Source organism: Spermophilus citellus (genome assembly GCF_964194105.1).
Source record: "Spermophilus citellus genome assembly, chromosome: 5".
Classification (NCBI taxonomy): domain Eukaryota; kingdom Metazoa; phylum Chordata; class Mammalia; order Rodentia; family Sciuridae; genus Spermophilus; species Spermophilus citellus.
This window is the reverse complement of record NC_138186.1, coordinates 62719561-62734748: the sequence shown is the minus strand read 5'-3', so window position 1 is coordinate 62734748 and position 15188 is coordinate 62719561. Positions and strand designations below refer to the sequence as shown.

General features: G+C 37.4%; 1 protein-coding gene across 1 annotated transcript in view; it reads left to right on the top strand.

Moving 5' to 3' along the window:
* The window catches only part of TNFRSF21 (TNF receptor superfamily member 21), a 72628-nt gene that overhangs the window by 43121 nt on the left and 14319 nt on the right, over positions 1-15188 (top strand). The window contains exon 4 of the mRNA XM_081295831.1: positions 4341-4606. Within this exon, the coding sequence (XP_081151957.1) occupies positions 4341-4606 (266 nt within the window). The remainder of the gene's footprint in view (positions 1-4340; positions 4607-15188) is intronic.

Here is a 15188-nt window from a genome sequence, read left to right as displayed (position 1 = left end):
AGCATTAATTCCTGTGAGTACTATGCTCCTCTGCTGGGTCACTTCCATTAATGACAACAGAAGCACCCCTAACTGGCTGTATGACCTTGTACTAGTCACCAACCTCTACATGATATTTTTTACTGATAAGGTGAATTGCTTAAAAGTATATGTTTATAAAGCACTTGCACACACACACACACACACACATACATCTTATAAATATGGTTGTTCCTCATATGCATGGGGGATTGGTCCCAGGACCCCCATAGGTATATCAAAATCCAAGGATGCTCGAGTCCCTTATATAAAATGGCATAGTACTTGACAGTAACATAGTAATTTAATATATATACCTCCTCTGATATATTTTAAATCATTTCTAGATTGCTTATAATACCTCATTTGATGCAAATATTTTGTAATTAGTTATTATATTGTATTGTTTGGAAAATAATGGCCAAAAAAAAATGTTTGTACATATTCAGACAGATGTGATTGAAAAAATACTTTCGATCTGCAGTTATTTGAATCTGCAGGCATGAAACTTGTGGATATGGAAGGTGATCATACATGTGTTTATGTATATAAGTGTTTAGATAGTTTTAAGAGGAATAATGAAATAAACTTTTGAATATAGTAGTAAAATAAGAAGACCCATTTTTCTACCATCCATCCAGCTTAGGATATAGGACTGTATGAATATCTTTGAGATCTCTTCTGTGTGCATTCCTTTCCCTCCCCCACCCCCTGCCAAGAGGTGACTGTCTCAATTTGGTTAATTACACTGTTGCTTTTCTCCATAATTTTATTGTTACTTTTTAACTTAAAAACATTTAAAAAAAAAACCAGAACACTTTCACAGTCTGACAAACTTGTGTTTCCTTGATGTTGCTTCATCTTCTTGGTGATGACTTTTTCTGCCTTCTGATTACATAAGGCTTATCAGTTGTGCAAACACAGACTGACACACAGGGGCAGCTCAATAAATACTCTTGAAATAGTCACTGGTCTTACTTTCATGATGGGGTAGGGACAAGGTACAGCCAACTCAGAGGCTAGTTCAACTGTTCAGGCTTTTCTCCCCTCTGGGGTTTTGTGATAATGTATTAAGCTGAAAGGCTGGTATCTCCTGAGGGAGCAGTTGCCTACTCTTTGATTTCTCAACTCTCAAGTGGGAGAGGACAGTAGTGAGAAACATGGCTGGCTTAGGATACTCCCATAGTGGGGAGATCCACTTGAGTAAGAGAACAAGATGAAATCTTTAAATTCAGCTTTCTGATCTGTTTAATTTGAAGGAAAATCTCATTGTATCCATTCTTTTGTGGTTTTCTTTATTTTGTGACTTTTTTAAAGTATAAATACAGGATTTTGGAAAAGGAATAGTTGTTAAGCTTTTTAAACTCTATAATTACTCTATAAAGGCTGTGTATTTGCATCTGAAGTACATTGAGCCTTAAGTTTTAGTGCTCAGTATATATGCAGCATTTGTAATCATGGGGGTACTTCCCAAAATAAATCAACTGCATAGAAAATGTTAATCAGCTCATTCCCAGTGACCACAGTGAGTATCTCCATTGTACAATGAGGAAATGGACATGACAGTTAGTGGTTTGCCCAAAGCCACACTGTCATCAGCGTTATGAAGATTTAAGGAATGGTCCTTCTTATAAGAAAATGCAGTCATGTTTTCATGTAAGACACTGTGGGTCTTAGTCAAATTGACCTAAATTAGATTCAGGGACTAACAAGCCTTTTGGCATTGGGAAGAATCTACCACATTAACCACAAAGAGCTGGCTTGTTTCTTACAGTTACCTGCAGTGTTTTAAATAGAACTTGGTTTTTTAAGGAGTCTATTTGTTTGAAATCAAAAGCTCTGTATCTGACTGAACATTGAAACTAAAAAGCAACTGGATCAAGTAGGGAGAACAGTAAAGTACAGTTACGTCTTGATTTGTGGCCTTCTATATTTTTTTGAAGTTTTTACGTTTTGTGGCATTCTACGTTTACAGTTAACGGGAAAGCAGCCTTCTACAGGAACTTAGTTTTTGAAAACAATTTTCAGAGAATTGATTTTGGATGTATATGTAGACAGTTTTCCAAATCATCTATCTAACAGGATACCTGGGATTGAACTAAGGACTTATATGGAGGAAACAGCAAATCCTCCACTTTCAGAAAATTTTCTGTAATTATTAATTGTTATTTTCTCTGCAAAAATTGATAGCTCATTTTAGAAATATTTTCCTCAACAAGTGTTGGGAGCAAAAAATATTCCCTCCTAACTGCTTGTTAATTGAAAAATCCAATTAATCATAATGGTAATAATCACCTATTTGTTTTCTCTTCCTAAACTTCACTTGAAACTTGACCACCCCCCCCCCCTTTTTTTTACTAGGTGACGAACATTTTTAAGACATTGTTAATAATAACAATTCTAGTATTGGGGAATGTGAACATATCCACATTCAAAGACATGATATGGATTTGGAGGACTCACTCGCCTATTGACGTAAATACCAGACCCCTTATATGAGAATACTCTATATAAGACAGGGAAAGCCAACTTGTAATTGTAGAGAAAAGATGCCATAAAGCAGGAGACACCAAAGTAAGCTACTTGTGGAGAATCTCACCTGATAGAAGGTCCTGGCAAAGTGCTTATCATTAGGGATCTGGAGATGTGATTTTGGCATTTCACTCTGTATTCATCAGATTTGAAGAGTTTACAAGTATGATGATCCATAATAATAATAGCATAGTAATCCCCTACCTGTCCACAGTTTTGCTTTTCATAGTGATACTGGCAATTCACAGAAGCAAGAGAAGCACTAAGTGCTTTCTTTTGCCCAGTTTTTTTTTTTTTTTTTTTTTTTTTTTTTTTTTTTTTGGTTGGGGGCATACTTGGGATTGAACTCAGGGGCATCCAACCACTGAGCCACATCCCCAGCTCTATTTTGTATTTTATTTAGAGACAGGGTCTCACTAAGTTGCTTAGTGCCTTGCCATTGCTGAGCCTGACTCTGAACTCGCAATCCTCCTGTATCTGTGGCACAAGCAAGCGAAAAGGTGAAGTTTCTCTGCTTAATAAGGAAAGAAAGAAAATCATAATGCTGGGTTTGCTAAGATTGACAATAAGAATGAATCTTTCACCTGTAAAATTGTGAAGAAGACAAAAGAAATTTAATGCTAGTTTTTTTTTTTTTTTTTGCTCAAACTGTAAAAGGTGCAGCCATAATGCATGTTAAGTGCCCAATAAAGATGAAAGAGTCATTGAATTATAAGATTAGGTATTGTATTGTTTGTGGTTTCAGGTATCCATTGGAAGACTTGGAATGTATTCTGTGGATAAGGGAGGACTAATACATATTAAAATATCGGGGTGGGGGGTGGGAGGGAAGATACTTGGCAAAACAATAACAACAGAAACAAACAAACAACAAAAACCAGCCTGGGTAGTTTGCTCAAAGGCATATGCTCCCTCTTGGAAGGTAGCATGTATTAACACTTTTAATAGTAGTTACATCTATGGCAGTTCAGATTACCAACCTTGTGAGTTGGGTTAAGTACCCAATCCACCTAATTTTGTGATATTAGTCCAGTAGCCTAACATTTCTTGCTGTATTTTTTCTGCTTACTTGTACATTTGGGATATTAATACCTTATAAACATGTTCAGTTGAACTAATGCCTGTCTTAATACCTGGAAGATAATGATGGTGATGATGATGTCATTTTGACTGTTATCTTAAAGGACACCATTCCCCCAATCTGCACATTCTTTGTCTCAACAAAGCTGGGTAATAATAATAGCACAGTAGTCCCCTACCTGTCCACATTAGTAGTAGTAGTCTTAATTTGTAGCTTATAGTTTTTCTGAATTTCATGAAGTCACCACTTTTATAGTGTGGAACCTCTAATTTATTTGGTTAAGGTTGTATTTAATAGTAACAAAGGACTCATTCTGATTACCTTAACTGGGTTTGGCTTTTAGAACATCTTCTGGGGCTGATGTTTTATACTTACAAGATCAAACCTTCTTCTGGTTTCACATTCCAGAAGTGAATGTTTTTAAATCAATGCACTGGTTGGGTTTGCTTATTTATTTCTGAGTTACTGGGGATTGAGCCCAGGGCCTTGTGTATGATAGAGAAGCCCTCTACCACTGAGCTGCATCCCCAACCCAGGATATGAAATTTCATGTGAGGGTATCAGCCTAGTTCCCAAGTTGGACAGAGTTTGCCAGGTACCTGGGGAAGGCGGCAAATTCCTTTGACACAGAGCAACAGGAAAGCCTCCTCCTTATAATGCATGCCTGTTCTGAATTTGTTTTTTTAATTTTATTTTGTCCCTGATGTAGGTATTGACATCCTGAAGCTTGTCGCAGCCCAAGTGGGGAGCCAGTGGAAGGATATCTATCAGTTTCTGTGCAATGCCAGCGAGAGGGAGGTGGCCGCTTTCTCCAACGGATACACAGCGGACCACGAGCGGGCCTACGCGGCTCTGCAGCACTGGACCATCCGGGGCCCTGAGGCCAGCCTCGCCCAGCTAATTAGTGCCCTGCGCCAGCACCGTCGCAACGATGTGGTGGAAAAGATTCGCGGGCTGATGGAGGACACCACTCAGGTAATGTGGCCCTGGTTGTGTCTCTGCCACTCACTCCTCTTTTCCTCACATCGCGCTAGGTACAAGTGACAGGGGAAAAGAGCTGATGTGAGGCGTTTAGGAGCACATCCATACCCTGGCCTCCCAGCCAACGGCTCTCAATGGTCACCCACGTATCATCTAGGGACTTTTTAAATAGTTCTGATGCTTGGATCCCACCGCAGGTCAGTCAAATCAGAATCTCTAAGAAGAAGACTTTGAATCAATACTTTTGAAAGCTCAGTGATTCCAAGGTGGTAATCAAGTTGATAATCATTGTCTTTGGGATTGGTTCCACGTCAAGCTGCGCTGGTCAGATCTACTCCATCACCTAATCTACAGTCTCATTTTGCATCACATACTTTGGACACACCCAAGAAGAAAACCTCTTTTCCCTGTCCTCTCCCTTCCTCCAGAGGGGTGTGTGTGTGTGTGTATGTGTGTGTGTGTGTGTGTGTGTGTGTGTGTGTGTGTGTTGGTGGTGGTGCTGGTGTTGTTTAGGGAGGCTTGTTCTTAAGTCTTGAGGATGCAGGGTATGCTAGTAACAGTGGGAACACAACCGGTTCTCCTCCTGGTTGTTCAGTCCTGCAGATCAGATGGAAACTGAGGGTTGGGGGATCTGGGAGTGTGATTTATTTGTACTAATGAGCCCTGGCTTTGCAGTCAAAAGACACTGACTAGGTGGGTGATTAAAGTTAAGATACATCAACTTTTTTGTTTGTTTGTTTTATCGTTGTTTGCATTTGTAAACCTATTTTATAAGATTTATTAATACTAGAAATAAAACATAAAATGTCTGGCTTATTTTAGTTGTTCTACAAATGGCCATTCCAAACATGATGCAAATCATTTGACTTAGCCTTTCTTTAATTATGTTGCCCTGAAAGGCCATGAAGTTAGTACAGAATTGGGTATTGGATCATATTTCTCACAGACTTCGATTAAACTTTTGGAATATATTTCTAAAATAAAGAAAATGCTAACCACTAAGGCTTGATAAAACCCACTTGAGATTCAGAAGGCCATCTGTCTGTTTTATGCCAGTGATCAGACTCCTTACTTCAGAGCTAGGGAGAGGTTTTTTTTTTCCCCACAACTCAGTTCACTATCATTCTGCACCAAATTTTGTATATCAAAGGACTCAATTTTATATACCTAAAAAGACCAAAAAGCCTTCTTTTATCTATTTATACCAACAGTGTTAGTATTCCTTCACTGCTAAAATATACACACATCAGGTGGGATTTTTTAGCCAGGCAACTGTTTGGATAAGAATTTATAGGAGCTAATTGACTTTGAAGGTGGTCTTTAAAGCTCCTGGTATATTTTTAACTTTTTGAAAATGTGGAATTTCAGGAAAAATAATATTTACTAATAGACCAAGTATAAATATTGGAAGTCACACACCAATGTCTTATGAATTTCTGAGAAACAATTTCAAAAATTATGACATGCTCCTAAAACTAGACTTTAAGTAACTGGATTTTGGGTAAAGCAGAGGAGAGATTTATCCTTCAATTAAATATAATGCTTGCAGTTTGAATAAAGGGAGTCCAAAGGCAAAGAATTCTTAGATTCTTGATTTTAAGGGAGGGACTGGTAAGACAACAGCAGACTTGAAAAAAGATTTAGATTCTTGAGACTACATCAGCAGATCTTTTTGATGATGCCCACAAGAAAGATAATGTGATTGATTGACTCAAGCCCCTGCTGCGCCCAGAGCAAAAGAATAAGAGGAGACCATATATCAAAGAAATTAATTCACAGCATAAAAATAATAGGAAATGAAGAAGAATTAAGATCTTTTTGTATTATAGGGGAGATAGAAGGAAGGAAAGAATCAAGGTGAATAAGAGTTTGGCATTTGGGAAAAGGGTGCTTTGTTTCCTAATTCATTCTTCTTCTTTTCCCAAATGCCAAACTCTTATTCACCTTGATTCTTTCCTTCCTTCTATCTCCCCTATAATACAAAAAGATCTTAATAGTATCTGTTTTTTGTTATTTACATTTTGAGAAACAGTGGTATACAAGCATTCTGCAGCTTTATGTTTGGTTCTGCTATAGCCCGTGTGTGGGGATGGTTCTTGAGACAGCAATACTAAGCTTCTTGTTCCATGTTTCAATAACAGTGTACATCACTGTTTAGCAACATCCTGGATCCAGGTCTTACTCTAATTTTAATAACCAATAGGCATGGATTTTTCGCTGTCAGTTCTTATTAATTGCACAGTATGAAACTGTCTATTCATAGTTTATCTCTTGAAATTTGCTAAGTCAAATGAGAGTCAGAAGGCAGGGTTAGGTAATTTAGATTTAGTCTTTGCATCTTAAGATGAATTTTTTTTTTCATTTTTTAAAAAACATTTATTTATTCTAATTTGTTATATGACAGCAGAATGCATTTCAATTCATAGTACACATATAGAGCACAATTTTTCATATCTCTGGTTGTACACAAAGTAATCACATGATTTGTGTCTTCATACATGTACTTAGGATAATGGTGTCCATCTCATTCCACCAGCTTTCCTACCCCTATACCCCCTCCTTTTTCTTCCCTCCCCTTTGTTCTATCTAAAGTTCCTCCATTTCTCCTATGCCCACCTCATCCTCATTATGGATCAACATCCACATATTAGAGAGAACATTTGGCCTTTGGTTTTTGAGGATTGGCTTAATTCACTTAGCATGATATTCTCCAACTCCATCCATTTATCTGAATATTGTATAATTTTATGGGGCTTGAGGTGAGGCAGATCATCATGGCAGAAGAGTATGGTGGAGGGAAGCAGCTCACACCGTGATCAGAAAGCAGAGAGAGTGAGTGAGTGCACTATACAGATACAAATGTATACCCCAACCCACATCTGATTCCCACCTCCTCCAGCCACACCCTACCACTTTAATTACCGCCCAATTAATCCCTATGGGGGGATGAATTCACTCACTGAGTTAAGACTCTTACAACCTAATCATTTCTCCTCTGAACTTCTTGCATTGTCTTACCATGAACTTTTGGGGAACACCACATCTAAACCATAGACCATTCAATCACTGATGGATACCTAGGTGGTGTATAGATGAGCTATAGTGAATTGTGCTGCTATAAACATAGGTATGCATGTGTCACTTTAGTAGGCTGTCTTTAATTCTTTAGAATAAATACCAAGGAGTGGTATAGCTAGATCACATGGTAACACCATTCCTAGTCTTTTAATTCCTCCATACTAATTAAGATGAATTTTTTTAAAAAATTTTAATTGATTTTTAAAAAATAAATGACAGCGGAATACATTACAATTCTTGTTACACATATACAGCACAATGTTTCTTATCTCTGATTGTATATAAAGTATGTTCACACCAATTCGTGTCTTCATATATGTACTTTGGATAATGATGTCCATCACATTCCACCATCCTTGCTAACCCTCTGCCCCTGCTCTTCCCCTCCCACCCTTTGCCCTATCTAAAGTTTGTCTATTCCTCCCATGCTTCCTGTCCCTACCCCACTATGAATCAGCCTCCTTATATCAGAGAAAACATAAGGCATTTGTGTTTTTGGGGATTGGCTAACTTCACTTAGCATTATCTTCTCCAGCTTCATCCATTTACCTGCAAATGCCATGATTTTATTCTCTTTTATTGCTGAGTAATATTCCATTGTGTATATGTGTCACATTTTTTTATCCATTTATTTACTGAAGGGCATCTAGGTTGGTTCCACAGTTTAGCTACTGTGAATTGTGCTGCTATAAACATTGATGTGGCTGTGTCCCTGTAGTATGCTGTTTTTGTACTCCCTGTGTTTAGTGATATTGCTGAACATTGGGAACTTTGATCCAAGAATTCAATGGACTCTTAGTGTGTAAAAATGACTGTTTTTGTTTTCAGTGGTTAATATTTTTTCTGTCATTGAACCTGAGAGCACCTATGTTATATTCCACCCAAGGAATTAGCCCTGTTGTGGCTTTTAGTTATCTCTGTCCAGGACAGCTGGTCCATTATTAACTATGGTGTCCTGTGAACCATTTTAAAATGAACACATCCAGAGGATCTGTCTTCCTTAATTTGAGGTATGAGGTGTTTTTTCAGGCTGTCTCCTTTCAAGGTCAACAGTCTAACCTAAGCCCAGCCTTCTAGAATTGTATTTTCTCTTTCAGGGAATGAGCATTTGGAAGAAGCAGCAGAGTAATGGACTGATAGTTAGGAGTTGCAAGGATTTTACCAAAGTTATTGAAAAAGAAAAGAAAACAAAAATCTAATATAGTGTTGCAAATTGTATGTTATCTCATTTTCCATCCTTTTACCGTTTGTGTGTGTGTGTGTGTGTGTGTGTGTGTGTGTTTATTTAAAGAATGGCTTTTGTAATGACCATATACTTAAGGTGTTCTCTTAAATCTAGTCTGACAGTTTTTGTCATTTAATTAAGAGTATTTCAGTGGGTTTACATTTTTCTTAATATAATTACTCATATTTGTCTTTAAGTCTACTTGTTTTCTATTTGTCCTCTCTCTTCTCTCTCTCTCCTCTTTTTGTTTCTCTTCCTCCTTTCTTTTGGATTAAGTCTTCTTTTGGATAAATTTTCTATTATCCTATATTTCCTCCTCTATTAGCTTGTTACACTTAAAAAACTTTTAATGACTACTCTAGGGATTATAAAATGTGTAATATGAAATATAAATATATTTATATTTTTCAAACCATTTTTTAGATAATACAACAAATCTTAGAAGACTTGAATACTATTTATTCTTGTCTTGCATTTTGGTTTTACTGTCATAAATTTTAATGCTACATGTTTAATGGCATCCAAAGGCATGGTCATGATCATGGTCTTCTACAATCAGGATTTAAGGAGATTTTCCCGTGTATTGATCTTTTCTGGTATTTTTCATACCTTCCTACATCTTCAGCTTTTACCTGAGATCACATTTTTTTAATACAGAGATACATATACCTAAAGACTGTTTCTCAGTGTAGGTATCTACAAGTAAACTCTGTTCTCTTTATCTAGAAAATGCCCACTAAATAAATAAATAGCATTATTTCACCATAGTTTTTGAAGGCTAACTGGAAATAGAAGTTTAGCTAGCCAATTATTTTCTTTTAGTGCTTTAATGCCTGGGTTGAAGTTCTCCTCTGCTAAACAGTCAAAGAGATGATGTAATTTTATTTTTAAATCTATATCATGTAATAAATTATGTTATACCAGGCATTTCAGGCAATGTAAAGATTAGTATGTCAAAGTCAGTGCAGTTGAAGGAGCCTGCAGTTGAATAGAAGTGACACTTACTTACCTCCTGAGGCAGCAAGTCCAGGGGGCCTGGATGGGGTGTGCTGGCTGTCCTAATAATGGGCTCCAATTAGAGCAGAGGTATGGAGGTGTGTGCCAGTTTAAATTCCTTTCCTGGGGGTATACTCCCTTTGAGGATTCTGGGTAATTAATTTGACCTCTGTACCTCAGTTTCTCCATGACAAATCAGGAACAACATGAGTGAATAGACTGCAGGTTGCTTTGGGAACGAGGGTTGTTTGGCCACAGTAAGCAGTCAGTGGATGTTTACCATTAGTTGCAATTATTTCCCAGCTCCAGAGGCCAGAGAGATGGAAGAATGTTCCCAACTAGCTCCAACAACCACACATAATGGATCTTTTAAATACTGAACACTGAGGGTCACTGAGTTTTGGGTGGAGAAGTTCTCCCAATTCCAAGACTGCTTGAAGTAGATGGTCAAGGCAGAGGTTTGCTGCCTGGGTTCAGTGCCCCAGAACTGGAAATCCCAGCTAAGTGTAAATATTTATTCCTTACTGGCGGAGCAAGTGTTCCTAGGCTGGCTGGAATGTTTTCTGTAGCAGGGAAACAAAGGTGTGTGTGAAGATAATGTTCTGCTCCCTCAGTGGCTGTCAAGAAAAAAGAAACAACATGAACCAGCTGAATTTCTAGGATTTCCTTCAGTTTAGTTTTGTACGTACCCCCTCTCCCAACTTTTATTTAGGGCCTCTGCAAACGCAGATAGGCTTAAGCAATGCAATCTTTTCTTTCTTTTTAAAAAAAAAGACAAACAAAAAAACCTTGTTTTGGGGTCCCATCCCTACCCTTTGGATGTAGGGAGACTGTTTCTTCTCCATAGGAGACCCTGGGTGAACAATTCTTTGGACTCTTGAGATTTAAATGGGAATTCAAGAACATGCCCTTCACACACTGAGTAGTTACCAAAATTAACAGAAGTAATGACTTGTGAAACTGGGATGTGGGCAAGTGAGATATGAAAGCGATGTCTAGTGGCATGGTGCTGGGGTGATTGTGCTTTTATGGTTTCATTTGAAAAGTGGAAGAAAAATTTTTCATGTACTTAAAAAATGATAATTCTAAAAACAACCATTGCAATTTAAACATAATAGAAAGTGTCACTTTAGCTGTCTGCTTTGACTAGAGATTGACCCATTTAAAGGACTGATGTTGATCAGGCATCTGATGAGCATCCATGTTGTTGTTCTTTTGACTCCTTCCATAGATTCGGTAGATTAAAACTAAACTATGGTTTAGCAGCTAGTAGACCCAGGCCTAATGTTCACTTTTGTTGCCATATTGACTTCTATGAAGTAGAATGAGTCTTTCTTCCTAGGGAATCTTAGTCCTTTCCAGAACCACATAGGAGACCCACATCTCAGGGACAGAGCCCTTGGGGTGCTTCTTTCTCTGTACTACAATAGCCTTAGTGTTGGAGTCTGGGTGGCTTTGTTCTGTATAATCAACTGGGACAATCCCAACAGACAGAGAAGTACTGGGCCTTCTATATTGGCTAGAACAGTGCTCCTGCTTCCTCTGCAAAGGGGATGACAGTTCCTGATTTTTGGCCTACCAGCTGCAGGATGCAGCTGTCCTTATCTATGGATCTGACTGAGACCAGCTATTTTGAGAAATGTAATACAGTGAGGGCGGGTTGAGGCAAATACCAGCTGTACATTTAACTGTTGGCTTTGGGTTATTCAAATTTGTCTTAAGACTTGCCTTTAATTTTCTAGTCAGTCATCTCTTAGTAAATAGAGGTTATTGTCCTGACACCTAAAGACCTAGGATCTATGATGGTAGGTAAACTTGCGTGTATCTTCACCCCTTCCCTCTGCCGAGTCACTACAGCAGAAAGGGTCAGTTAAGGTCACATTACTTAATCTTAGGGTGTGACTGTGAGCTCTGGGGAACTTTTGGGGTGGTGAGGAGAAGAGAACATGATAAAAGGATTCTTGACACAGGCTCAGGTACATTTCGTGATGTTTGTGTTTAAGGCTGTCATTGTGCACAAAGGAGCCAGGCCTATGAATAGCCTTTAGATTTTTAATGACATTTCAAACTGTTCTATTTATTACCATATTCCAAAGTTTCATCTACTTAGTCAACAATGTTTTGTTGAGTACCAGCTGTGTCCCTGGTACTAGGTAAAGAAGAGGGTGGTCCCTGGCTTTTCACAGCTCCTTTCCTGGGATGGAAACATATGTGCAAATAATTACAATTCAGCAGGATAAGCAAATGTTATAGTAGAAATGTGCATGAGAAATTATAAGATAGCATCAGAAGGAAGGAGTACTGGACCCACCAAAAAAAAAAATACATAGAAAACTAGAACAGATGAATATTTATCCATTTGAAAGTAATGAAAAAACAACACAGACCATAGTTTCTTGATATTTTGTTCTTCTTCCCTGATACTTTCCCATTTATTTCCAACTATGAAGCCCCATCTGCTTTTTCACACAAAATGCTTCTCAAACCTTCAACTCTACAGAGAACATCTGCTTTACTTATGTCCTTGTTTTTTTCTGCTCAATAGCAATCTTTTCAGAAGCCTTTAGCTGTTCCGTAATATTTAAAAGCACAGGAATAGGTTCTGATGTCCCATTTCATGTCAAGTATTGGAGGTTGACTTTGAATTTCTAAGAGCCAATGGAAGAGACTAAAGAAATTCAAGTCTTGGACTTTGTTCCGCTGAATTGGGTTTGAATCTTATTTTTACCACTCACTGTGTGACCTTTGGCAAGTCCAGTTATGTCTTCAAGCCTCAGTTTCTTTGTAGCTGTCTTGGAAGGATTTCCTGAGAATTAGGGAATGTGGTATAAATATCCAGTCTGCCACTTCACATAAAATAGGAGGTGTGAAGAATCTCAGTGATTATTTTCTATTTTCTTTGTTGGAGCACATGCAGTTTATAAAAGCATAGTAAGGAGAAAGCAAACCAGCATTGGCTGAGTATATCTATTGCATCCCAAAACTTGTCTGGATGCTTTACGTTTGGGCTTATTTATCAGGTTTCATGGTCCTGAGAGGTTTAGGTAGGTATTTGCAGTTAAGATGTATTACTACATTTTATTGGGTCTTGTGTAATTTGTAAGATGTACTGTTATTATGTGTACCACTGAGAAAGAAAAAAATCACTGCAAGATACATCCCTACTTCAGAGATGTTAAAATGTAAAAAGATATGTATCATGGAACTAATGAAATGTGGATGTTGGACTTTGTATGTATAGGTCATAAGGAGAAAAGCCTGAAAAATAGATACTGATATTAATGTACTCTCCCTCTATAAAACACACACACACACACATACACACACACACACACACACCACATTTTATCATCATCAGTGTCATTATTATTACCTTCAAGTGTGAGATTATTTAACAGAGGCAGTTTATCTAGTAAATATTAACACAGCACTCATTATATATTGAGACCTGTACCAGGCAGCACTGTGAAAGTAAATGGAAAGACACAAAACTCAAAAACAGAATCATCCATGAATTGGTGTGAATATACTACATATACAACCAAAGGTATGAAAAATTGTGCTCAATATATGTAATAAGAATTGTAATGCATTCTGCTGTTATAAATAAATAAAATAATTTACATAAAAAACAGAATCATCCCTCAAGATGCTGACATTTTTATAGGAGGGATAGATATGTGAGCCGAACTTTATAATATATTCTGTGAAACTTCTGTAGAAGAGATTAAAGTGAGCTTTTATTATTTCTGAGATATGGTGTCATTCAGAAAAGACCGTCTATTAGTTGATTACATTTTCCATCCCTTTAGTCCACACCCTTACTGGCTTCCTCAAAAAGTGCACTGGAAGAAAATCAGAATCAATAGTGTGAAAAGAAACTTTTTTTCCCTATTGATTACCAGTATTGGAGAACACATTTTCTTTTTTAAAGTCAAAACATATGTCTAAAGAAACTTGCTAACTTCTAATTTTAGCCTAGCTTCTCTCTGTATGTATTTGAAACTGTCCCTTGATCTATTACAACCCCAAGTTTCAATGGTGGGTGCAATTGCTGATAAGGCATCACATCATGTCAGCAGTAGATTTTATTGTGTACCAGTTAATGACAACATTTTAGTGGCTTGTTCCTCACCATTACCTTGAGAAAAATGTCACTATTGGTTTTCCCTAAAAAATTATCCCAGAGGAAACTTTGATGTAGATGTTTTTGTTTGATGTTTTTATGATCACAGCAGTAGGTAAAGCTCTTCTGAGAATGATATAAAAACATAGAAGCCATACAAGAAAGAAGAAACTACTTAAAAGAAATATACAAGACAGCAAACATCATGTACAGTTCAAAAGACAACAGGACTGTGGGATGCGGGGGGGGGGGGGTGTTGTTTGCAGTATAGGCTTAATTTTCTTAAAAAAGAATTTTTACAAAGTAGTTAAGAGAAAAGTAATACAGTGTTGTGGACAAGACAGTCCACAGGAAAGGAAATACTGAAAACACTTAAGTACATGCAGATTTTTAACCTCTCAGACTAACCAAAAGGAAAAGGTATGAAGGAATAAAGAAAAAGAATAGTGTCCATTGCTGATATGTATTTAAATTAATATAGCTTCTATAGTAGGTCGTCTGGCAGTACTTACTACACTATGTGCCAATTGATCTGTGTTTTCACTTTTAGGAATAATATCCTACACATATTCAGTGATGCTAGTACTAGAGTATTCGTAGTAGTTGTTATTGCTAATAGCAATAGAGTAGAACCCTCACATACCCTTCACCAGGACACTGGTTACGTAAGCTATGAAATATCCATACAGTAGAACTTGGCAAAAAAAAAGTGAGTCAGCTCTTTATCTGATAACCTCCAAAGCTGTTTTGAAGGGGTGTGGTGGAGAATGTACCTATTTATTGGTACTATATCTGAAAAAGTCTAAGGGGAATTGCTAACTGCAGTTTCCACCAGGGAGGGGACCTGAGTAACAGATTGCAAGTGTTTGGAATTGTATACTATGTGTATTATACTTCTAATGGCCTGAAAATTCAGAAAGCTTCAGTAACAAAGATGAAATTGAGCCTTCTTACCTTGAGATTTTGAATTTCCTATGAAATTACTTTCTATCCTCCTCATTGTCTTATAGAGCAAGCTTTAAAAAGGTTTGTGCAACTTGTTTTCATGGTTAGAATTGTCCAAAGACTTTTATTTTCTTGTGGAAAAGAATTTCTAATGGATCTCATTGAGTGAAGTTTAGGGAAACCCCTGCTTTCTGAGGGAGCATGAT